We start from the raw sequence: 26,026 nt of genomic DNA, 5'->3' as shown, positions 1-26,026 counted from the left end.
TAATTTTTTTATTAAATCAGTGCGAAAGTTAAAACTATAGAATACTAAAGTGAAAATTCAATAAACCACGGATATTAAAATGAATATTCGATAAATCATAAATAAGATATCTAAAGTTTTTTTTACATGATTTAACTGAGAATTAACAAAGGTGCTAATGGAAAGAGAAAAGCGAAACCAAAGAATACTAAAGTGATACACTTTAAATTCCATGATACTAAGTGCAAATTCGATAAACCACGAGATATTAAAATAAATATTCGATAAACCGCCTATATCTAAAGTTTTTTCAACCGCCTATATCTAAAGATTTTTCTATATAATTTAACGAAGAGTTAATGAAAGTAACGTCGAAAAGAAAAAAAACAAAACCACAAAAAAAAACTAAAATAATACACTTTAAACCACAGGATATTAAAGTGAGAAAGCAAAAAACCACAGATAATATTTGAAGTTTTCCCAGAAAAAAAAAAAAAAAAGAAAAAGAAAAAAGGGTTGCATTGAATTGTTAAAAATAAGTGGATGTAGAGAGAATTTCCAAGTTGGTCTCACATTACATTCCCTTGCATCATTTAACACAGCAGCCAAAGACACTCCAACTATGGTGAAATAAATTGAACCAAAATGATTTATTTTACAATGCAGAACATAATGTGTGTTTTCAATCGATAGAAGTATTAAATTATTACTACAACTTCATATTCAGTATGTAGCTTAAAATCTCTCAAGACAGCCAACATGCAGTATCCTATGAAAGAAGGCGACAAAAGTAAAAGAACTGAAACGAAAAGCTCCTATCATTTCCATCAACTTGAGATCAGACTAATGAGGTAATATCTCCGCTCATCTTTTGCGAAAACAATCATAACTATCTAGTGCTGTTATCAGTCCGCTGTCATATATCCGCAGCAAGGAAATTGCCGGACAATGAAACCTACAAATAACCACCAAAATATATTTAAAGCAACTGAATACAAAATGAGGACATAAATCGCATGATGAATAACAAGAAGAGATTGTGAAGCCACCTTTTCACCCAACTTGAATGGAGGAAGGCCTTTGTAGGGACATCCGCCGCAGCGGAATGCATCACCAAGCCCACACTACAAGATTCACACACAAAAATCATTAAACAAAAGAAAAAAAAAACAAAAACAATATCAACAACTCGAAACTTGTAATTAGCAGCAATACTCGAGGTGCATTATCCAGGAAGTACCCAAACTATCAACCAAATTCCATGAACTAAACTTCTCTTTGGTGGTTGAGTTTTCTTTAATTGATGATGGAACATCATTCAGTGGTTTAATTAACTTCTCCCATTTGATCTGAGAGAATAATCACATATTTATGATTTTAAATGCACATTCTTTTTTGGGAACATGATTTTATAAGCGTTGTAGCTGTTAATTTATTGGTGTGGCAGCACTATTTTTGAGAAATATCATTTCAAACTCACACGAGATTGCTCAGTAATCTGTCACTTACATTACCACAAGCAGATTGAGGATTATCTATCTGCTCTGCAGTAAGCCCCAATTTCTGCACTTTCTGCTCCTCCTCAGCCCGGCCGCACGTACAGTTTTTACAGGCCTTTCTAGTGCTTCCAACTTCGCAATCTCCAACTGTTTACAGCATTAAATAACTGTTACTATCTATGCAGGAATAAGGATCAGCAAACCAACTAGACAAAATGAAAGGGTCTAAAAGCGAACCTATCGGTACTTGTGGTTTCATCAGGTCTTCTTCAGTTAGGAGACTATCTTCATCAATCAAATCTGACTCATCGTCAATCTGAACCCTGGGAAGGATCTTTGCTTCTTTTCTGAGGGGGAAAGATGACCCCATTGTCCAAGAAGCCTTCTTACCCTTAATCTAGCACACATGAAGGGCATAATCATTGAGAAGCCAAGGGGAAAGATGATTAGGAAAACCATACAGTACTGACTGAAATATAGCACACCTCAAAATGTGCATCTAAACTTTAAAGTTTCTTTAATTTCAAAAGGTGGACATCAGGAATATTCTATTAAATAATAGAATATTCTGTTACGAATATCCCGTAACTAAAGCTACAAAAGTGTTATTGTCTGACAAAGAAGTATTGAAACCAATGTGATGAAACTTAGGTACTGAAATCAAAAGTTTTAAGTTCGTATACCCATTTGAAAAAGCTCATAGTTCAGGTTGCGCCTATACGGCTTTATCACATGACTAAGAAGCAGGATAGGTCAACAATTTAGAATAGAGGACTTGACTCACCGTAACGGATTGACCATCTTGAGCCGGTGCGAAGGCTTGGATTTCGACAAACCCCGACAAGAGCAGTTTGCGCTCTAATGTGTTGCTTGGCTGTTAAAGAGTTAGATTTTACAAACTTTCAGCATCAAATATTCACTTAAAAAAAGTACAATATGCAAATCAGCATGAGATGTACAATCCACCTTATCCAGTGAAGTGGAAGGCAGATAAGTCTGTATAATAATCTGCCCCTCAGATTTCAACACCCGACCAATCTCTCCAAGCCAAAGCTCTCCAGAAGATTCGGGGCTTCTCAGAACAGCAAGAACAGAATCAAAGGATGCGGCTCCAAATGGCAACTTGCCACCTGTATGAAAGGCCATAAGTTAACAAATCAAGGTGTCTTCTGAAAAAATTGGAGCTAAGTTATGAAAGCCTTTGATGCACCAATTGCATGATAACCAACTGACAAAGGACAATATCACTCTCAAAGGATATCAAGCTGGAATTTAAGTATCATGTCTACCTATTGCTACAATGATGGAAAATCAATTCATAATGTGCCGATGGCATGCCTAGGAGAGAAAAAAGTAAAAACTACAAAAGTAGGAAGAAAAAAGGTGTAAAAATGGATTCTTCCAACTCTTCTTGATGCAAATAGAAGAAGAGAAGAGGAAAAGGCATTTGTTTGGCTGGTTTATGAGGAGAAAAGAACTGGAAGACCATTAATTCACTATTAAACACTTCATAATATGCTTACTCCCGCATTATTTAAACCCAGCAAGTATGACAAGTACTACGATTTATTAGTCTATAGAGAATTAGATCCTAGAAAGTTTCTGCACACATGGAAGAGGGAAAAGACAAAGTCCATGTTTTTACCTCCTTTAGACTTATTTGTAGTTATTTCTACTACTGAGGCAATCAAACATCTAATGAAAGAGAGAATAGGCCACACACAATAAAAACACTCTTCTTGATATATTTATTCATGTAACTTTTATTCATGTAAATAGTTGCCATTGACCAGGCCCTAATAGCTTCCAATTCATTCATGATGTCGATAGCGGTTAATCGCTAGGCTTTTTAAAGATTTAAACAGCGAGAAGAAATGCAAATGATGGGGGAGATATCTGAATACTGCTGGTAACTTCATATTGGAATTTATGAAAGATAGAAATAATAATAATCATCATGGAATGAGGGTCCCAAGTGAAAACTACAAAAAGGAGGAGAAAGCTAATAATCATCAGAAACCATGTACATCTAGTTTGGCATACCCTAAGGGATCTGCGTAATCTGATAGTTTAATAGGAAAAGGCAATCATTTCCAATGTCTAAGTTTCATCATTCTACACCAAACGGATCCCTTAGTAATTTAAAGTACTAACCAAACAACAAGGAAACTACAAACCAAACAAATTAAACCTTGTAGTATAATTAAATAAAGGCAATCATTTCCAAATTTCTAAGTTTCATCATTCTACACCAAAGCAATCCCTTATAAATTCAAAAGTACTAACCAAATAAAAGGAAACTACAAACCAAACAAATTAAACCCTGTAGAATAATTAATTGAAGTTCATCACTTCCAAAATTTCTAAGGTTCATCATTCTACACCAAACCAATCTCTTAGAAATTTAAAGTACTAACCAAACAAAAAGGAAACCACAAACCTAACAAATTAAACCCCCGTTGAATATTTAACCCCTCAAAACTTCTAATTAATGACCAAATCACAATTCTGGGGCCTTTTACACATCCAACTAAAGAGAAAAGCGTATCGATCTTACCCAAAGAGCCGCATTGGGTAATAACAACAGCATCATCAAAGGATGCCCCATCAATCCCCAAATCCCTCACCGCACGCACAGAGAAACCGACCTCATCCGTGAGCACTAGCGCTCCGCTCTTCATCGTAGACGAATCCTACCAAAAAAAATCACCCCAAAGTAAGATCCGAACATAGAATCAAAGCATTTAAGGCGTAAATTTGGATCAAACAACACAAACTAGCTCAAATCAAACCAAGAAAACCCCAAAAATCGGGGGAGGGGGTCATTTATTTACCATTAAAACCGTAGCAAATGCTCAAAGGAGGTGGATTCGTCGGAGCGATCGAGGCGACGAGGAAACCCTAGAGGGAGATCTAAGAAGAAAATATATGTTATAATTATAATTATAATTAAAAAAAATAAAGTAGCTTCTAGGACCTTCCTCAACCGGTGATTTAAAAAGAGCGCAAAATGGAAAAAACGGAACGGAGCGTTGCAACGGGAATAGTAGGCCCCTTTACTCTATTGGTCCACGCTATTTATACATATCCCATGATACTACTGACGGAAAATACTTGCGTGCACCCGGTGCACCGTGCACCGTGCACCGCACTCCTTCTTAACAAATTTGTATCAATGGTGTACAAATAATCTATTTAAAATTCTAAATCAACAAATCTGTTCTTGTAAAAAATAATTTTTATAGAATTTTTTTGGAATTTACAATTTGTAGTTTGTGTAGAATGACACAAAAAATAGAAGAACAATATTAAAATTAGTAAATAATATTAAATCTAATTTAAAATATTGAAAATTTAACTTTAACTGACTAAGTAGTGACGAGAGGTATACTTATGAACTATGTATTTTTAAAAAATAAATGTGATAACTAAAATATTTTATGGAGTTAAATATACAATTTCATTGTTTTGTATGGAGAGATATGCAACTAACTCTTCAATTAATATAAGTTACTTTTAGTCAAAATATATGCTAACTAGATCCAATACATATATTTGCCATTAATATTTTTAGAATCATCAGATCAACATCCGACGTCGATGTTTTCAAATCTGAATTTGATTTTATATATGAATCAAATAATATTTATTTCTATTTTTATAATCATTCCATGTTTCAATAATAAATTTAGAGCCTTTAAAAATAATAATCCATCAAATGTCTTCTATAATAATCTATGGCACTAAAAGATTTACGTATGAAAAATTCATGAATATCGAATATTATTATCACTATAAATAGACTAATATTTTATCTATACCAATTAATTTTTCAGATTAATTTAACATTTAGAAAACATTTAAATTTCAATTTATGTTTTATCTTTTTAGAACTTATATTTAATGAATATAGACATTTCAAAATATTTTAAATCATATCAATTAGATTATATTTTAATTTTTAAGTACGGTGCATGAGATGTATGAGTACACCAAGGACAAGCAATATCTCCCGCCGAAGTGCCGACATATGATCGGACGGTGGATATTGCGAAGAAAAGGCCGAGCAGCATTGGACGGTTGAGATCGGAGGGTCAGCCATAGGTCAACGCTCGCGTGTCGATCGAGGGGTGATGAACGGGAGACACGTGGCGCGACGGGGACGAGCTGTGGAACGCCACGTGAGGAGACTCCGAAGCCAATGAAAAAGCGCCGCGTGGCACCGGAGTGTACAGCTGTGCGCGGCTTTTGGGCTCCCAACACGTGCTGATGTGGACGGTGATGTTGCTAAAAAAACTACCCAACAAGGACAACTTATTAAAAAATTAAAAAAAAAAAACGAGAGAGCGTAAATTACATTTTAGTCCTCTCAAACTATGACTGTGTAATATTTTAATCTTCAAACTGTAATTCATTATAACTAAATTCTGATAGCAATTTAGTCCACAAATTTTAATTAGTTATATTTTATAACTCAAAATATAAGGACACGCTTTTTGAATTATTATAGTTAATGAATTACTAATATCGAGGGAGTTGAACTAGAATACTCTCAAAAGCACCAAGAGGGTGGTGCTTTTGAATTTTTAATTCTTAGATTGAGAGATGTAGGGTTGGGATGATGATGATAGGTGGTGATAGATAGAATAGTGTTTGATCCAAAGATTATTAGTAATTAAGGAGTAGATCCAAGGGTTAAAAACCTATAAGCACCAAGAGGGTAATGCTTCTAAAAGCATTCCAGCTCAATTCATATCCAGGTGATATAGTATCTTGATTATTATTATATTGTCAAGTAGGATATTGCTACATTATTGAGGGATCGAGAACTAAAATATCACATGCTTTATAGCTTGAATCAAAAATTATAATTAACTAAAGTTTGAGAACTGAAACGCTACACATCTTATAATTTGATTTAAAAATTACAATGAATTAAAATTTAGGATTAAACCGTCACGCGTCTCATATTTTTAGAACCATAAGTGTAATTTACCCTTTAATAATAATAAAAAAAAACCTTTAATAAGGCATGAGGCCCATGTTGTTCGGCCCATGTTCATTTGTCTCTCTATTTCATAACAATTCATATTTGGATGCTGGACTAAATTATTTGTTGATAACTTATTTAGCAAGAAATTTTTGTATTGTGATTAAGAGCAAGGAGATTGATTTTTTTTTTTACTTCTTAGGCTTAATTTTGTAAATTATTTTTATAGTAATAGAAGACACAAGAAATTTACAAGTACTTACAACTTTTTTTCTTTTATACTATAAAATTTCAGTTAAAATCGCATGCTTTTTTTAAGTATTATTTTTATGTAGTATAAAACTGATGTTTGTAGTCACCGCATTATTAAACTAGACCTTAATAAAAGTTTTGACATTCTCAATTTGGGAGGATAGTAAGTTTCACCTATGAAGTAATTTATTTTATTTCAAAAAACCAACATAGAGGCCAAGTATGTTATTTTATTCTATACATTATCACACTTATCATATATCAAATATTATACAAGTGTTACAGCGAAGTCCGGTTACATCAAAAAGATCAGCCGCATGCACAAGAATACACCTTATATATAATATTATTAATTTTTGTTTATACTTTTTTGATGAATCTTTAAAGAAATTGAGAGTTAGAAATTATTTTCTATACGTTTTAGGAGTTGATTTTGCATAATTTTGATGAGAAATTTTTCAAACCACTCTGAAGTGTTGTGGCTGTTGTTCTGACTAGGAGAGCGGTAGCAGATCACCTCGTCGTCCTGACTATCATTTTGCTCCTTAGATTTGCGATTAGGTTGTTCTGTATCGTCAAAATTGGCATACTAACTTCTATATCCATATTATATTATTTAGTTTAATTTCCCACAAGCTAAATTTTGAATTTTGGAGTTCGTGTTTGCGTCTATTTCACGCTAAAACGTCTTCAACTCAATCAAGCACTACGAAAAAAAAAAAAATACTAACTGGAAATTCTTACTACAATCTTGCCTATTTACTAAGATCTAATATATCATAGGAAGCTTTTTTAAGTAAGTTAAAAAGATATACTAAACAAGGTGTTAGTATATCCAAACAGAAGAACCATAAAGGATATTTCGTTAAGAATATGTAAAGTAATATATTTTACAAATTATATGGTAGTTTAGGCCTTGCTTAGATGTTGGAATAAGATATTACATGAAAAGTTATTTGTTATGAAAATTCTCTTATGCAATTGCAAGGTAGGAATTAATTTTTGCTTTTTAAAAAGTTTTAACATCTATAATTTAATAAAATAATATATTTTAGAAGTACTTTATCTTATTTAGAAAAATATTTGAAAGTTGAATATGATATCCATTTTAAGCACCGGATTTCACTTTTTATCTAGTTAAATACTATACACTTTTCTAATAAATCAAAGATATATACCGAATAGAATGTTTATACATCCAACATAACCTAATTAAATGCAAATTATAAGATATTAAAACGCCATGTTTTATGTCTTTGCTATTCATAAAATGTATTACTTACTATAATGTGGTTTACAAATTATAATATTTTCATATTCCATCCCATACAGTGAAATAAAAATAAAAAATTATAGGGTAAAAAGGTTAAACTTACTGGAAAAGTGAAAATACGCTGTACCATAAGATGGCAAATTAGTACTTTATACAATCTACAAGCTATCTCTTCTCTTGAAAAATAAAATTATTTTTTATACTTGAAAACATGTTAAATTGAAAAAAAAGAGTACATTTTTTATATTTTTGCAATATAAAAGGTTATATTTTGTACACTTGATAAATGCATGATAAATGAATGTCTCACAAGAAGGACACTTGTGAAACAATTTATGATTATTTATGATTTTAAATATAGTACTAATATTAACAACTCTAATGATTTCAAATTTTGAGAATGTGCTAAAATAATACCTTATTTACATAAACTATTAACTAATTTTCCACTATCTAATTTAACTCCAATAGTTATTTTTGTTCAATGTATAAATTTTCATCATGTGATGCTGTTAAAAAAAAAAACAAAATTTTATTTTTTAATTATTAGAATTATTATTTTATTGATTTTTTTATAGATGTTGTTTAGATTTTTATGATTTTCCCTGTGGAATAAATTTTTAAAATTTAGGAAGATGAATTTAAAAGTTTTGAATTAGAATTAGATATATTTGTATTAGAAAAATTAATAAAATATTGAAATTTGATTAGGATTATAATTAAGTTTTTTATTCAAAGAAGGGTAAAAGTTAGTAGTAATCTTGTCATTCCAAATATAAAATATATAATATTTTTAAAATATTACAAACCTTGAACCAAACCATCCTTACAGTTATATACTATCAAATGAAACTTTACGAAGCAATTTATTAGTGTATTTTTCTCTATGCCAAACTCATTTAACTGGTCATGTTTAAATAATTTAAAATTTAAATTAGCTATATATATATATATATATATAGAGAGAGAGAGAGAGAGAGAGAGAGAGTTGAGTTAGAATACTATCGATAGCAAACGGGCTCTGTTGCCACCAATTTGTTTTCGATGATAGAGCCTCCAAATCGACGATCGGCACCGTTAAACAAGATCTATACCACTTTGAGTGTTTAGAAATCAAATTTTAAATCTTTTCGACATTATTTGCCTAATGATCAAAGGGTTTTAAATTTTGTAATTTTAATGGTCGATATGAGGCTTTTTCTCGTTTAACAGTGTAAAGATATCCAAATCAATTGAATTTTTGTTAGAAAATTTTTTAAACTATCTAAAACAAGATCTATACTCTTGATCTTGGCTACAAGACTCCTAACATCATTTTTTAAAGAATATTTATTTCCAACGGTTCATTTTTTTGTCCACTCGATGGATAAGAGAATAATATCGAAAATGTATGAAATTTGATTTCTAAAAACTTCAAGTGGTATAGATCATGTTCAACGGTGCTGATCGTCGATTTGGAGGCTCCATCATCGAAAACAAATTGGTGGCAACGGAGCCCGTTTGCTACCGATAGTATTCTAGCTCAACTCTATATTTATATATATATATGAGCTAGGCTCCTATGCTTTCGAAAGTACGGAGGCCTCCGTGTTTACAAGTTGTTTTCGATGATGGGACATCCGATTCGGCTATCGGTTCCGTTAGACATGATCTACGCTATTGGAACTATCTAGAAACCAATTGTTATAATTTTTTGACTTCGTTTGTCTAGTAAATGAGTAGCCTCAAAATAAACGGTTGAAAATAAAAATCTCATAAAAAATAATGATAAAGGACTCAAATTTCAAATCGAAAGTATTGATCTTGCTATTGACGTTAAGTAGAATTTTCTATTAAATTTTCATGTAATTTGGATACTTCTATACTGTTGAACTTAAAAACGTGCCGCATTGGCCATTAAAATAGTCATTTTTGGGACGTTTTGATCGCTTAGTAAATGATGTCAAAAAATTATAAAATTTGGTTTCTAGATAGTTCCAATAGAGTAGATTATACCTAATAGAGCCGATCGTCGAATCGGATATCCTATCATCGAAAACAACTTACAAGCACGGAGGTTCCCGTACTTTCGAAAGTATAGTAGAGGCACTCATATATATATATATAATATATATTATATATATATATATATAATAATATATTAATATAATATATATATATATACTAGTTAAGTGCACGGCAATGCACGTCACACCAATACTAACAAATAAATTTTTTATAATAAATATTATAGATCGATAATATAATATTTAATTATTACCAAAAAAATAAAATACCAAGAAATAGAAATAGAATACAATATCATCAAAGAAAGAACACAAAATCTATCTAAACTAACTGAAAATGTCAACATCAGTCTTCTTCCATACAAATTGCACTGAAAGTAAGAAAAATAATAAGTAAATATTAGTAATCATCAGAAAATAAAATTAATAAAATATAAAATTTAATAAAATCATATAAGTAATAAAAATTTTAGCTTGATTTTATTTCTTGATTTTTGGAATAGATAGATTAAGCACATTTATTCACAAATTTTGCTAATAAATTGATCCTAATAAATAAAAATTTGAAAATACAACAGAAAAATAAAATATTAAAAATACATTTATTCTAATTATCGATATTAACGTGACGATGTTTTAATACAAAAATAAATTGTTGTAATAGCACTATCATTGTCCTAAAGGATCAATCTAATCGATTCATACTTCAATCCATCAAATAATTAGTTATTAATAATTTTTCATGCCATATGTGTGTTAGCAACATATCTGTGTCCTATGAGGATTAATCTAATTCATTCATACTTTAATCCATCCAAAAATTAGTTATAATAATTTTTGTATGTGGAATGATAAAAAGAGAAACTGCTTTAACCTTCACCCGTTTAGAACGATTAACACCATACAAAATAAAGATGTAGAATTGATTTAGACAAATTATTTCTAAACATCTAAAGAAACTGAATATATAGACATAGCAGTAGTAATAAAGTTGACGAAGGCGACAATCAGTTTGGCGCCATGACGGCTAAACGATGAGAAAGATGAGCAGTCTAATTACCGACAATGGTGACAAATGAGAATAATATACTAAAAAAATATTTGAGAAATTTGAAAAAATATAGATAAAAAAAAAGAATATTAACTAAATACATATATGTTTATATTTGAAAAAAATATAGGTAAACAATGAGCAAATTACTAAAAAAAATATGCTAAAACAGTATAAGGCACTTAGCAAAAAAGACAATTCAAAATTAAATTAAAATATTCTCTAATTATTGCAAAGGCGGATATGTACAGAGAGTAATATGGATGATGTACGCGTTCACGACGACGGAGATAAATAAAAAAAGAATATTATTTAAAAAAATATTTGAAAATATCTTAAGAAAAATAATAGTAGAATAAAATAAAAAAAATATTACTAAAAAATATACCTTCATACTTTTGAAATAATATAAGTATAGAAAATAAAAAAACTAAAAAAATACTAAAACCGTATAAAGATACATATTAAAAAAAGAGAAATTTTAGATGGGACTCAAAATACTCTTCAAAATTGTGCGAAGCGGAGGTGGCGAAGGTGAAATTGTCGCTCAGTGATAAATGATTACGATGACCATGTCGACAACGGGGGACAAATAGAATATATACAAAAAAAATATTTAAAAGTATTTATAAAAATATATAAATAAAAATAAAATATATATTACTAAAAAATTATACTTTAGTATTTGAGAACCGTATCTAGAAACTAAGAAAAAACAAAAAAAAAAACTTAAACAGATAAGGCATATTAAAAAAAAGAAAAAATTTCAGATAGAATTAAAATACCATCTTTAATTAGACTAACGGTGGTGAACGGGGCGACACATGTACCAGCACACAACAATGATGATAAGTAGGTACGATGACGATGTAACCGCTGTAACAAATGAGAAAATATTACTAAAAAATATTGAAAAAAAATATAGATAAAAATAAACCAAGGATACAATTAAAAAAATATACTATTTATATATAAAAAACCTACAGCTTGAAAATGAGAAAATACGCAAAAAAAAAATCAAATTCGCGTGGTATTAAATTTTGCGCAATTACAGAATTAAAATTTATTTTTTGAATATATGGTTGACAGTATATGTTTGATAAGAAAAATATTTGAAAAAATGTGTGGCTAGGAAATAAATTTAATTTTCAATATTCACGTGATTAGCGCAGGCATATGATTGGCTGTCGTATTACCTTAGATAACTAGAAATAAATTTATCTTTACGTAATTAAATGATTGGTCATTAGAAAAACGCGGCAGTACATAGGATGAACATTACGGATATGGAGGAGGGGTATTTTTGTCACACAAAAATGACAGAGTACTCTTCATTTTAATCGTTTGATGAGATCCAAATGGCCGACAAACTTTGAGTAATAGATAATAGATATATGAAAATAAATTATTTAATAATAACTTATTTGGTTTTTTTTTTGTGATTTGAAATAAAAAGTTTAAATATCTTTGAAGAATCTTAACATTACTGATTTGGAAAGAGATAACATATTTTATTTACAATGTAATTTATACCTTATTTCAAATTTAGTTCTTTGAAAGGTTTTGAGAAATAAATTATTGAACTTCTTCTTTTTTCTTTTTTTTTTTGAGAGATAGGTAGCACGCTACCCGTTTCATTTATTTTATTTAGAAATAAACTTAGCTGAAAATGTGAATCAACTAGGATTCGAACTTGGGACCTCGGGTACCAACCACCAAACCCTTTGCCACTTGTTCTAGTGACGGTCGGTTAAATTATTGAACTTCAATTTTTTGTTTATTATATTTTACTAAATTCCATGTAGTTTGTCAAACAAAAAGACAAACCGATTTATATTCATAATCACACTATCTCTAGAGATGGCATGGCTATTAATTTATCTCTTAAGATCACTTTTACGTGCAAATTGTTAATTAGTTGTTAAACTAAGTAGCTAAATAAAAATAATTTTGAGATGATATGATAATAATTTAAAAGGGTAGTAATTATTGCCACATAAGTTTTTGATGATAACTTAATTAAGTGCCACAACATAATGGAATAGAATTTAGATTATGTTAAATTGAGAGTATTAAATAAGATTCTCTTATAGATTCTATATAGTATTTAACTTTGTCCTGTTTGATTTAAAATTTAAAATATGGCATGTGTTGCAATCAACATCTATCATGAGTTTTATTTATAATTTCTACTCTCATAATTGGGCCAATATAGACAAAGGTTATCTCCAAATCTATACTACTTATAAAAACGTGAGTTTTAAATTTTTTTTCTTTCCAAAAATGTCTCTATCATTTTTACTAATATTGTCATGTCCAGTAATTTTCAACCATCCATTTTAAATAAATCTTTAAATAATAATTTATTCTTAAATATAGATTTTAAGTTTTCGNGGGTTACTACACTAGTATTTAAATAAAGTCATAATAATTTGTTTGTGAATAACTTGTTTGGGCATCAAAACAAGGCGATAAAAAGCTTACTATATATATTACCCGATCCGATTAATAATGGGCTCCTCATTTTCGCCCGTTAAGTCCTAAGCGGGTTAACGGATCTATCAAACGCCCCGACTTTTCGTATTAATTCCTTTTAATTTCGTAACGACAAACGAACCGGATTAAAATTGGCACGAAGTTTAGCATTAAACAGGATAAAAAAAAAAAAAATCTAGAGAGAGAAAGAGAAGGAGAGAGAGAGAGAGAGAGAGAGAGAGAGAGAGAGCGATCGCGTGGGCGCTTCTCGAAGCTCCTGCTGTACACGGATCTCGGCGCAGCAGCCATGGCGTCGGAGCTCCAACCCTCGGAGAACGGGGTCGAGGGGGACGACGAGAGGGAGGAGGAGGACGACGACGAGGAGGAGGAGGAAGAGGAGGAGGAGGAGGAGGAGGAGGAGGAGCATGTAGAGAACAGGGGAGAGGAGGAGGCGGAAGAGGACGAGGAGGAGCCGAGGCTCAAGTACCAGAGAATGGGGGGGAGCGTTCCCCCCCTCCTCTCCACCGACGCCGCCGCGTCCATCGCCGTCGCCGAGCGCATGGTCGCCCTCGGCACCCACGACGGCACCGTCCACATCCTCGATTTCCAGGGCAATCAGGTCGATTCCGATTCGATTCCGTTCTTTTTCCCTCAGAACGATTTTTGGTCGCTTAGATCGGTTTTCTGAGTAAAGTAAACTCGGAGGTAGAATTATGATGCGATCGACACATCCTGTAGTCAAATAATTTCTTTTTAATCGCCCAAACGGATATGATCATTTCTGTCATGAGATTGGTTTTGAAGTGAAATATTGTTGATGTGGGGATTTGCTGTCCGAAATATGGTCAAGAAAACTGAATTAGAATTTTCAATGTTCAAATATAAAGATCGGGAGATCGACCTTAATTTTTGTAGTTTTTAATTTTGATTAGAACAGTTCTTTTTTGTTCAAGTAATTAAAGTTTTTTTATTTTTTCCCCTATCTTTTGTAGATAGTGTACCCTAATTACAGCATTACTTCCACCATCTAGGCATTGTGAGAGCCAATCATTGAAACAATCACATTTGTTTTTATTCTCTTGGTCTTGTAAGTTAGATATTGATTCCCTGTTTTTACGCCTTTGTATCATCTGCTTTTTAAAGGAGGGGCCCTACCCTGCACATATAGGCTTGTGTGTAGCTCCCAATATAAACTGCTTTGTAGGTTATCTTGAATGGTAGTTGGATGATGAGCTTTTATTTGATGACTGGAGCATAAGATGATTTATCAACATCTTGAATGCACTGTTAGACTATTTGCCATCTTTTTCACTTGGATGTATCCAAGTTAACGACAGAAATCCCTCTTAGTTATGTTTATCCACCATGAATTTTTCTTTTTTTATCTTTACTGTTTCATTTGTAAAAAACTGCGTTCCATATGCTCTAGCACGGAAGCATAAGATGATTAGAAGTGAAAGAAGTGCTTCTAATGTTATACCCCTGAAAGTAGAAGGAAGATTTTATTAGACAACTATAAAGTTAGTCATGTTAGTGGGGCTAGTATGGAAGATAAAGTAAAGAAAGGATTCTATTAAGTAGCAAATTAGGTATAGCACCCAACTGGTTAAATCACGCGGAACCAATTGAGATGGTTTGGACATGCACAAAGAAGACCACTTGGGGTGTCAGTAAAGAGTATTCAAGTAGAAGTTGCCTTATGAGGGAAGGGAATATTATAATGAACACTGGAGGACATAATAAGGAAATACATGCATAATCATATATGCAATTGTAGAGCTCTGTGTTCGCCCATGATTTGGCTTTATATAAGATATAGTTCTTTATTCTGTATGGACGAATAATATTGGATCGGTCAAGAAGTACAACTCTTTATCAACTGGTCGATTTGGTGGGCGCTGTTTGGAAGAACTCCTAAAGGCACTTATCAGTCCCAGATCTCGATAACGAAAGTATCCGGCTACTATGAGCTTAAAGTTAAAAAGTAGGCATTTTTCCGACGAATATTGATGTCTAGGTAGTAGACTCGTCGATGGTTATTTAAGTGGAAGACGTAGTTTCGATTCCAGCAACTGACATCGCCATACTCGTCGTTTAAGAAACTGGACATTTATATTTCACAACTCTTGTAGCCGTATAAAGCCGTTCTATTACCGTTCCTCATCATCTGTTGTCCCGTTTAGTCTTATTTTTACTGTTCATGAAGAGTTTTGTTGATTTTTAGACCAGGTTGGTTATACAGCCTTGGAGTTTATAGGAATTAGAAGGATTTCTACTTTTTAGTGCGGTACGTTAGTTTTGATGAAGTTGATATAACTTGGATTCAATCTAAGTAGATTCGTGTTTGATCCCTAACTCATTGAGATTTCTTATTGTTGATTGTAAAATATGTCGATATGCGCCAGTCGGTATATCCNGCACAAAGAAGACCACTTGGGGTGTCAGTAAAGAGTATTCAAGTAGAAGTTGCCTTATGAGGGAAGGGAATATTATAATGAACACTGGAGGACATAATAAGGAAATACATGATAATATTTATTTCACAAAGAATCTTATGTAAAGTATACGACCTATATAGCTGACCGCGTATAGCTGTATAAAATGTTAGTTGTTATTCTTTAGAGTTACTCAATCCCTAGTTTGTGCTTAGATGAATCTAACTTAGGTTCAATATAGTTGAAGTAGTTTTGATTGCATGGCGTGATTTTTCATCTTTAGGAAGATTAAGGATATTTGAGGTTCCGACATATTGGTTGGACCAGATTTTTAGTTGTTTTGAGAAGTACTTGTCATTTTTATTCTGATTTGCCCTGTTGTCTACTACTCCTTGCCATTATCTTGCCGAAATATGCCGATGTTCTCAACACTTTATATTTACAGGTCAAAGAATTTGCTGCTCATACCGCTACAGTCAACGACCTTAGCTTTGATGCAGAAGGTGAATTTATTGGTAGCTGCTCAGATGATGGATCTGTAGTTATAAGCAGCCTTTTTACGGATGAAAAATTGAAATTCGAGTATCATCGGCCTATGAAAGCAATAGCTCTAGACCCTGACTATTCACGGAAATCCTCAAGAAGGTTTGTCGCGGGTGGTTTAGCTGGTCAACTATTTCTCAACATGAAGAACTGGCTAGGTTATAATAAGCAGGTATGTCTTATTTCTTGATATAGAATATATTTCGGTTTAGTACCCGCTTGTGTCTCGAGATGTTAACGTATATACTAATACCCCTGCAAGACTCATTTCATATTTGCGTCTCAAAATTTTAATTTCTTAAATATATAACCCTTCTACTTACAAAATGCCCCTCATTGGAAAGCTTTGTTCTTGTGCAAAACCAAATTTTCACCTGAATTGGATGACTCAGGTTAAAAACGAGTATTTCTATAAGAATTGCACTTTTGAAAAGATATAAATTCTGATTTTACAAGAATATATGTATATAAATGTGTAATTTGGGGGTACATATATGTAGATTTGTCAGATTTTAATTATTCAGCATCCTTGTATCTTCTCAGATTCTGCATGACGGTGAGGGTCCAATTCATACCGTGAAGTGGAGAACAAGTCTTATTGCTTGGGCTAATGATGCAGGAGTAAAAGTTTATGACATGGCAAATCATCAGCGAATTTCTTTTATTGAGAGACCGAGGGGAATCCCCCGTCCAGAGCTTTTACTTCCTCACTTGGTGTGGCAGGTAAAATATATTCTGTGAAGTTTCCCCTTTTCATTCTGAAGTAGTCTGGCTGAGGCAACCATTTCAAAAGAGAATGTTGTGCTTGACCTCATCATGCTCAAAATATTAAGTCATTTCAGATTTTTGAGATTTACTGTTCCTGACTGATAGAAATAGATATATGATACTGTTCTTATTGGCCCGTAAAGTAATACAAGTAACACGCATATGTGTGTTATTGAGACTGAATTTCAGCTATCTTGAGTTTGGGCCTTGTTTTAGCCTAGTAAGTGGTGTATTTACAGGCCGGAAATTGCTTTATGTCGAAATAATGATATACCATTTGCTGAAATTGGTGAACATTTTTCAGATTTCAGATGGCAGTCCACTAAATTATCAGAAAATAAGACAATTGAAAAGGTCGGCAGTAAAAATTTTTCTACAGTTTTGAATCAGTATTAATTTGAAACTCAAGCTACCGGAGAATATAATGAATACCAACGAAAAGCCTACCTATCTGATCTGGAAGTCTCTTCTTTTATTTTTATTTTATTTTATTTTTATTGTTAATACTTTATCAGGATGGGGTGGAGGTAAGATGGAGGAGCAATGAATCATGGGCAGTAGCAGAATTAAGTGCATGATTGTTTATTATTGCATTTTACTCTCTTTATGATTATAAAGGAATAAATTAGAGGGTATTTGGGCACTAATTTGTTTGTTTGGCTTAGTTTCTGGTATAACTTCTCTACTTCAAGAAACAGTTACTAGGAGTTTGTCATGAAGAGTCTCTAGAGCTTTTGCTATGGCAAGATGATAAAATGAGTGTTTGGGCCTCAAAAGCAGATGTTCCAATTAGGTTATTGAGAAGCTGCTAGGGAAATGTAATGACAAAGCTGCTTGTGCTTCCCCAAACAACTCTATTATGCAGCAGTTGTCAAAAGTTCTAGCCAGGCCTAACTCAGCTAATGATGGCTGTTTTCTTCTTCTCTTTTTTTTTCTTAAATACTTTTGAGAAGGTTTATAGCAATTGCAGGTTCTTTCCTCTTTCTATGTTGAATCTGGAAATTTTCTATGTCACATGCTAAGAAGATTTGTTGTATCTAGGATGACACTCTCTTGGTCATTGGCTGGGGAACGAGTGTAAAGATTGCTGCCATTAGAGCTAATTCTCCCAATGGTGTGAATGGTGTACGGACAAATATTTCCATTTCAAGTACTAAGTATGTGGATATTGTGGCATCTTTTCAAACTAGTTACTACATTTCTGGTATTGCTCCATACGGCGATGCTTTAGTAGTACTAGCATACATCCCGGATGAGGAAAATGGAGAAAAGGATTTCAGTACAACTGTCCCATCACGGCAGGTATTTTCATTTAGTAGCTTAAAGAATGATTTTTTAGATTGACAACATTAGCATTTTCATACTATATTTAGCAAATTTCACTTATACTCTATCAAAGTACTAACTAATTGCATATATACTTAATTTCCTGCAAAATATTATTTCCTTGTAGTAAAAATATCTCATCTTTTTAGAAAAAACTTCCTCTACATACGAAAAAAATAAAAAATCTGAACAAAACCAGCTTTCCTGTAAAATGGATCTCTAGTTTAGGGTAACAACATTTTTTTTTGAGCGGCAGTTCCAAAGGACACGCGCATCTGACAATTCAGATTTTTTTACAGGGGCTTATTTTTAGAAATATATTCTGGATGGTTATTTTTAGAACCCTTCCCCTGTAAATTGTAACCCTAATTTAAGGTGAGAGCATTATCTTAAACTGCACTGCCAAGGGGTATATGTGAAAATTCAGATGTCGCGTGTATACATTTATCAAATAGAGGATTTTGTGCAGTTACTTATGTGAAATACCCTAAAATGAAATGCTGCTTTATTGTCAACTCTATTGTGACTTTATGACTAGGTTCAAATCTTAAGTCTCATATCCAGTTTCAGGTTTTTTTGCAAATCTTGGAGTTTTTGGCTATGGGAAGCTTGAGAAACCATAAGTTAAAGAGAAAAGTATAATATTGCAGTGATCTCATTTGACATTATTTGAAAGTCTTTTTTCTTGTTTATGGACTTTTGTGTGGTTTTTCTTTTTATATGGCTATATGAAATTGTGGGAACAAAAATAAGTCTGTCTCACCTTTAGAAGGTCTAAATGCAGACCTGCATTTACTAGCACGCTAAACGCTATCTACCAAAACATGCCTAATGATCAAATTTTTGGACAGTTATGTAATTGCACTAGCTATGACCAAAGTATGAAATTTTAAGAAAGTGAACAAGGTCAAAATGAGTTTGGATGGCTGGCAACACTAAGCTAGATGTTTTCCCAACTAGGGTCAAACCAGATTTACTGGGCTACATGGTTCTTTGTTTTCTGATGAATGTGCTTTCAAAATGTCTTGCTCCAGAGCAGTTAGTAATACTAATGATTGCCTAAGTAGGATAGATTATTGCCTGCATTTGCCACATCTTGTCAGCCTGTGCCCCCGCCCATGCTCCGCCCTTCATCCCATCTCACTGTTCAGTCCCCACTTCCTAGCATTTATTGATCTAGAAGTATGTGATGGATGAATGGTAGAGAATGGGTGGTGCGCTGGCTGATGTGGTGCACAGGTGCTGGCAATAATTTTTCCTGTTTGCTGGTTGCATTGGACATTGTAAATTTCTCTGACTTTAGCTCTTGTGAAATATTTTACATTAGTCAGAAGTACTTGTTCTTAATGTGCGTGGAATTTTTACACAGGGAACTGCACAAAGGCCAGAAATACGAATTGTCACATGGAAAAATGAGGAACTAACAACTGATGCTTTACCTGTTCATGGCTATGAACATTATAAGGCAAAAGATTATGCTCTTGCACATGCTCCATTCACAGGTTTCAAACACCCTTTACCAATTTGAATTGCCTGCTTGGCCTGTCTTATGGAATAGCTTCCCTATCATAAGCTTTAGAAACCAGCTATTTTGCTAACAAATAGGCTCAAAATTTTCTTTGGACAAGAAATTAAAAGGGGTTTGGCCCCCAAGCGGAAGCTCCCATTTGAGATTCTGCTTCTATTGCAACGAGAGGCTGTAAAGGAGATTTTGATCAAAAGGGTTAATTACAAATTTCATCCCTGAACTTCGCTTTTGATTTCACTTTCCTCAATAGTTTTAGTACTTTAGTCTTCGAAGTTCATTTTGCATAACGAGCAAGTCGCTCTATTGTTATTATACTTCTAACTTGGCTAGGTCAGCATTGCAGTTAGATATTGCTTTGTTAGAAATGGAACATTAAGGACGAAACTGAAATCCGGATTAGCCTTCGGAGACGAAGTTGTTATGATGGAAGCTCAAAGGACAAAACTGATATTTTGGTCAAACTTCTATGGCTAAATTGTTACAATTGAAACTCTTGAGGACAAATTGGAAACCTGATCATTAGGGACTAGGTTTGTTACAAATGCTTAAAAAAACTAACTTCTTCAAATTGCTATTTGTAGAAGTAACTGCTAAGCTACAATTAGACCAAACAGCCCTAATCATTTTGTTTATAATATGTAAACTGTAGTTGCATGGTTTGGAATGCTAACTTCTAACTGCTTTTGCACTTTTGCATAGGAAGCAGCTATGCTGGTGGTCAGTGGGCTGCTGGTGATGAACCTCTCTATTATATCGTATCTCCCAAAGACATAGTGATTGCGAGGCCTAGGTATATGAGGATTTTGTAGAATTTATACTCATTTTAAGTACTTTAGCTTCTTCTTTTTTTCAAGCTTTTTCTGGTGTCTTTTAACTCGTTAGGCTGTTACTCTAGGAACCATCGTTCTATATTTTATGTTTTTCCCCCTTGAACTTAGCAGCATCTTTGACTTATTTGCATTGGTGTTCACAATGTACTTATATAGTGTATGTATGCATGCCATTACATTTTACTATCTATGTACATGTTATGATTTGAATTGTTATTTTGGGGAAGTACCTACTCTTCTTCCTTTTTCTAAATAAAATTGGGCCTTTCTAAATTGTTTCAAGGGTTTGGGCTGAGATAGAAATAAACTAGTGAGGGAATCCTGCAAATTTCTGATTTGACCATCTGATATATTTTCAACTTGTATAATTGCTTGCTTGTTTTGATCTGAAAAATGTCATCAAACATGGACAAGAGTATGTGTATTTTTGAAGCTCGGTAAAATTGCAGACTCCATGCTCTTAACTATCCAATATCTGTATGAAAATTAGAGATGCTGAAGATCACATAGCTTGGCTTCTTCATCATGGTTGGCATGAAAAGGCATTAGCTGCAGTTGAAGCGGGACAGGGACGGACTGAACTTCTTGATGAGGTACATTAGATCTCTGCTGTTTTTCCTTTAATTATCAATGGTGCAATATCATATGGGTGGATGTACATGCCAGCGTAACAGTTGTCAATATTTTCCATGACAAACAATTGCACATTATTTACTTATTATTAAAAGTAGTACTTACTCGCTGGTCAGTTGTAGCAAATGAGATCTACTGATCCACATCCCCTCTAAGCACTTGATTAAGAGATTATTGTGGCGCTGCTTCTTTCTCTTTCTTGCTATTAATCTGTTAGTTAAAGGAGGGGCTGGTAACGCCTGTGATTGCATTTGCCATCATAAAGATTTTTTTTTTTTGAGTCGATATTGTACTTGTATGAATAGCAACCCTACTATTTAAATTAAACAGAATTCTGTTTTTTTTTTTTTGTTTGTGCACAAGGCTACATTGTCAAGCTCATCGATTTTGCGAGCTGTGAAACAGCATGGCACTTTATACTATGTAATCTAGCAATGGACATTTTAAGCAACAATTTAAAATCCGCTTCCAATTAACTGTTGATTTTATCCCCATTGCCATCGTTACTGGGTGTACAATGATAATATAACTGGTTGAAGAAACATATAATCCTGGCCCAGTGGGATTGTTCAGCAATAAAAAATATGTTGGTCAAAAACTGAAATCTATTATCAACTGGTTTCGTGGGTTGGCAATAAAAGAATTGTAGGCGGAATAGCTATTTCTCATTCATTTAATAACCTTTCAGTGTTTCCCATCCTGTTTGGTGCAGAAAGTCATAAGCTCTCTTTAAGATAGCATCAGTGGCATATGGCCTTGTCTACTATGATTTTCTTATAATAGTTTATCTTTATATTCTGGAATTCTTATTAGGATTTTGCTACCTTCTTATAAATTCTTTAAGAACATTTCATTTGGTCAATGATTTTGTGCTCTTCTTATGTCAGGTGGGATCAAGATACCTTGATCATCTAATTGTTGAAAGGAAATATGCAGAAGCTGCATCTTTGTGTCCTAAGTTACTCCGTGGATCCGCTTCAGCATGGGAAAGGTTTGCAAAAGCCCACAATTTAACTTTCACAGTTTTCAATTCTCTGTTAACTAAAACTTTTTCTTCAATAGGTGGGTTTTTCACTTTGCCCATCTGCGCCAGCTTCCTGTGTTGGTTCCTTACATTCCTACAGACTATCCTCAGCTGAGTGATACTGCATATGAGGTCTGTAAGATAAATAATGGATCTGTAGTTGTTGCTTCATGAGTAAGATTTTTATCATTAGCTTGTAGAGTTCCTGAATATTATTCTTTATATGAACAGGTTGCCCTTGTTGCATTGGCTACTAACCCGCCATTTCACAAACTTCTCTTGTCAACTGTTAAATCGTGGCCGCCTACATTATATTCTGTATCACCTGTTATTTCTGCCATTGAGCCACAAATGAATACCTCCTCTATGACTGATAATTTGAAAGAGGTTAGTTTGGAATTTTTGCGTTGGTACATCTGTTCTATATCTCCTATTTATTTATTCATGTTTTTGTAACAGGCATTAGCTGAATTATATGTGATCAATGGACTGTATGAGAAAGCCTTTGGTTTGTATGCTGATGTAAGTACTTACGCTTCATGCGACATTTTGGCCTGGCTTATGGAAAAGCATCTCTATGCACGAAGTGGAAGCTTCCATAAACCATGTGTTTGGCTAGCAAATTGTCCCGAGCTTTTGCTGTTGGGAGACTAAAATAGTCTTTCAGGCCCCAAAACCAAAAGTTCCAATTTGAACATTTTGCTTCTTCTGCAGTGAGAAGCTGTAGAGGATAACTTATGGTTAAAAAAAGAAAATATTACCACTGCTTTGAACGGCTCTTTGAGTAACAGCATTTCTTCCAAGCCCAAACAGGCCAAACAAGCCTTAATTCGCATATTGATGTTACCTTCCCACTTCATCTTTCCATTTTTGTCTTTTCAGGTATTGAAGCCTGACGTTTTCAATTTTATTGAAAAGCACAGTTTATATCATGCCGTTCATGACAAGGTATGCTATCAGCCCTAATGTTGACGATAATTTCACTTTTATCTTTTCTCAGTATTACTTTCTTTTCTTAGTTTTACTTTCATGGGAAGAGCTATATTCTATCATACTTGGTATGCTTATGAAGCTTACAGCCCACTCGTTTTAGCTATCTGCTTGTGCAAATAACTGTAGTGATTCCTTTTGTTACAACCTCTAGATGCTGGTTTGATTCATGGAAATCCTTTTATTAACTAGGGTAAGGTTGTATATCATTACTGTGGAGGCTACACTAAAAGTAGCCTTGCGCTCTGCGGCATACGCTTTTGTTTATTCCTCTTCTAGTACTTGGATACAATACTGTTGTTTGTTCTTGTGGCTCAGATGAAAAGTTCTGTCCTATTGTTGTTTCTCCTTTATGAGTAAAAATCCTCATGCATCTGACCATTGTTAAAATCTATGGTTCAAATTTTTACTATTTCTTTTCTGCAAAATGGTCCTTTTACGATTATCTTGACAAGAATAGTCTGCTGAAATGACTCTGTTTCTTGTTTGTGCATACTGTGCTTTCTCTCACTCAAAAAAATGTGTTAGTCTTCATATATATCCAAAAAAGGTTTTTTAAAAACTTTGAAGCCTAGAGAGAGGAGTTGAAGGATAAGAATAGACAAAATGCATTTCAAACAGAGTACAACGTTGACCCTTTCACTATGATGATTACACTCCAAACCGGTAAGCATTTAAGAGTTTTATGATCTACAGGTATTAACAGCTGCTCACTGAAAGAAAGGAATGTATGTTGAACTTCAAGTTATCATGAAATTATATGTTATTGCATTCTCATTTTATTGGTTGTGTTGAAGTTTATGCATGTTGCTTTTAGTCCCTATTAGCAAAATATTACTAAGATAGCAATTATATTTATTGTCAAATAAATGTTAGAATTAACTTGTACATTTATGCAATCGTTAAGGCAATTCTTTTAATATTATATTTACTATTATTTCTTATACAGGTGGTTGATCTTATGATACTTGACAGTAAAAGAACGGTTCTTTTATTGATCCAACACCGTGATATAATTCCTCCATCTGAAGTTGTCGGGCAGCTTTTGCAGTCCAATAAAAAGTGTGACAAGAGATATTTCTTGCATCTTTACTTGCATTCCCTTTTTGAGGTTGACATTAATGCTGGAAAAGAGTTCCATGATATGCAGGTATATCTGTTTTCTTACTGAATTTTATTTGTTCTTCATCCCTTCAGGATCATATCACAATAATTACCTATCTCTAGTTATTTGTCATTACTGTGGGCAATCATCATTTTTCCTTGTACAATTTTCTTTTCCCCCTGAGCTCTACTCTTTTTGAATTTGAATAATTTCAGTACTTGCTGTGCATGCAATAACACTTATTCTTGATTAATTATTCGTTGTGTACTTTGTCCTTTTATGTCATAGGTAGAGCTTTATGCAGATTACGAATCACGATTGCTACTCCCTTTTCTTCGTACCAGTCAGCATTACAGGCTAGACAAGGTTGGACTTGATTTGCTAACATTTTTTCAGATTTACTGAATAAATAAATAACATTTTATTACCTTTCAGGCTTATGAAATTTGTGCTAGGAAAGAGCTCATAAGAGAGCAAGTCTTTGTCCTTGGTAGGATGGGAAATGCAAAACAGGCCCTTGCTATTATTATAAATAAGTTGGAGGACATACAGGAGGTGTGCATAAGTAACTTTGTTTGTGTCAGTTGTTTTCTTCTTTTTCTTTTGTCCTTGTTTACCAAAAACATTTCATTCCATCGTAATTACTGCATTATGATTGGATAATAATATACTTCTTGGTGTCTAATAAATGAATATTTTAACTTTATGTAGGCTGTAGAATTTGTGACCGATCAACATGATGATGAACTATGGGAGGAGTTAATCAGGCAATGCCTTCAGAAGCCTGAAATGGTACAATGAAGGGGCAATTAATATACATTTACATATATATATATATATATATGAGTCCGGCTACTATACTTTTATGAGTATTCGCTCCCTTATACTCATAAGTTTTTTGCCCTTAGATTTATTCTATTGATCATTTTCACTCGTTAGATCATACTATTCAACTAACCACACCCACTCAACCCTAGGGGGTTACTATCATCCTGATTGCATATCCCTTCATTCAAGGACCGAAAAGCTAATAGTAAGCGGTTTGTACTATTAATAGTATAGTAGCCGGACTCGATATATATATATATAGAGCTAGGCTGGTATATTATTGGTAGCACGGAGGCCTCCGTGCTCCTAATAGCACACAAGACCTAATATATATATATATAGATATATATATATATATATGTATATATGTATATATATATATATGTAGAGCAGGGCTGCTGTGCTCTCAGGAGCACGGAGGCCTCCGTGCTCCTGAGCCGTTTTCGATGATGGAATTTTCGAATCGACGATCGGCTCCGTTAGACTTGATC

The 26,026-nt window shown here is 33.2% G+C and overlaps 2 protein-coding genes across 3 annotated transcripts; one reads left to right on the top strand and one right to left on the bottom strand.

Moving 5' to 3' along the window:
- LOC109712282 (anamorsin homolog) lies at positions 588 to 4,519 on the bottom strand. Of its 2 annotated transcripts, XM_020235759.1 has the most exons (9): positions 4,456 to 4,504; positions 4,313 to 4,391; positions 4,036 to 4,171; positions 2,445 to 2,608; positions 2,263 to 2,352; positions 1,716 to 1,875; positions 1,489 to 1,625; positions 1,029 to 1,103; positions 588 to 934 (listed from the first exon to the last, which is right to left on the bottom strand). In XM_020235759.1, exons 2-9 carry the CDS (start codon positions 4,313 to 4,315, stop codon positions 896 to 898), a joined length of 804 nt encoding a protein of 267 aa, XP_020091348.1. In that variant the 5' UTR covers positions 4,316 to 4,391; positions 4,456 to 4,504; the 3' UTR covers positions 588 to 895. The 2 variants fall into 2 exon arrangements, with proteins under 2 accessions (XP_020091348.1, XP_020091347.1); XM_020235758.1 differs by having other exon boundaries at positions 4,313 to 4,519.
- On the top strand, positions 13,710 to 25,499 carry LOC109713002 (vacuolar protein sorting-associated protein 41 homolog; the record flags this gene model as incomplete). The annotated part of the gene is given in 16 exon segments (XM_020236906.1): positions 13,710 to 14,144; positions 16,406 to 16,675; positions 17,047 to 17,226; positions 18,313 to 18,573; positions 19,967 to 20,099; positions 20,825 to 20,915; positions 21,446 to 21,548; positions 22,476 to 22,579; positions 22,651 to 22,744; positions 22,844 to 22,999; positions 23,072 to 23,134; positions 23,495 to 23,560; positions 24,552 to 24,752; positions 24,996 to 25,073; positions 25,143 to 25,262; positions 25,419 to 25,499. Coding segments are annotated over 16 exon segments (2,313 nt in total), but the record flags the coding sequence as incomplete, so codon positions are not given.

Source organism: Ananas comosus, linkage group 7 (genome assembly GCF_001540865.1).
Source record: "Ananas comosus cultivar F153 linkage group 7, ASM154086v1, whole genome shotgun sequence".
Lineage (NCBI taxonomy): Eukaryota > Viridiplantae > Streptophyta > Magnoliopsida > Poales > Bromeliaceae > Ananas > Ananas comosus.
This window is presented reverse-complemented; position numbering and strand designations above follow the sequence as displayed.

Coding starts and splice junctions, on each gene's coding strand:
- LOC109712282 (XM_020235758.1), bottom strand. Junction 2,353..2,444: donor CTTCCACTTCACTGGATAAG/GTGGATTGTACA, acceptor ACTCTTTAACAG/CCAAGCAACACATTAGAGCG. Junction 935..1,028: donor CATTCAAGTTGGGTGAAAAG/GTGGCTTCACAA, acceptor GGTTATTTGTAG/GTTTCATTGTCCGGCAATTT.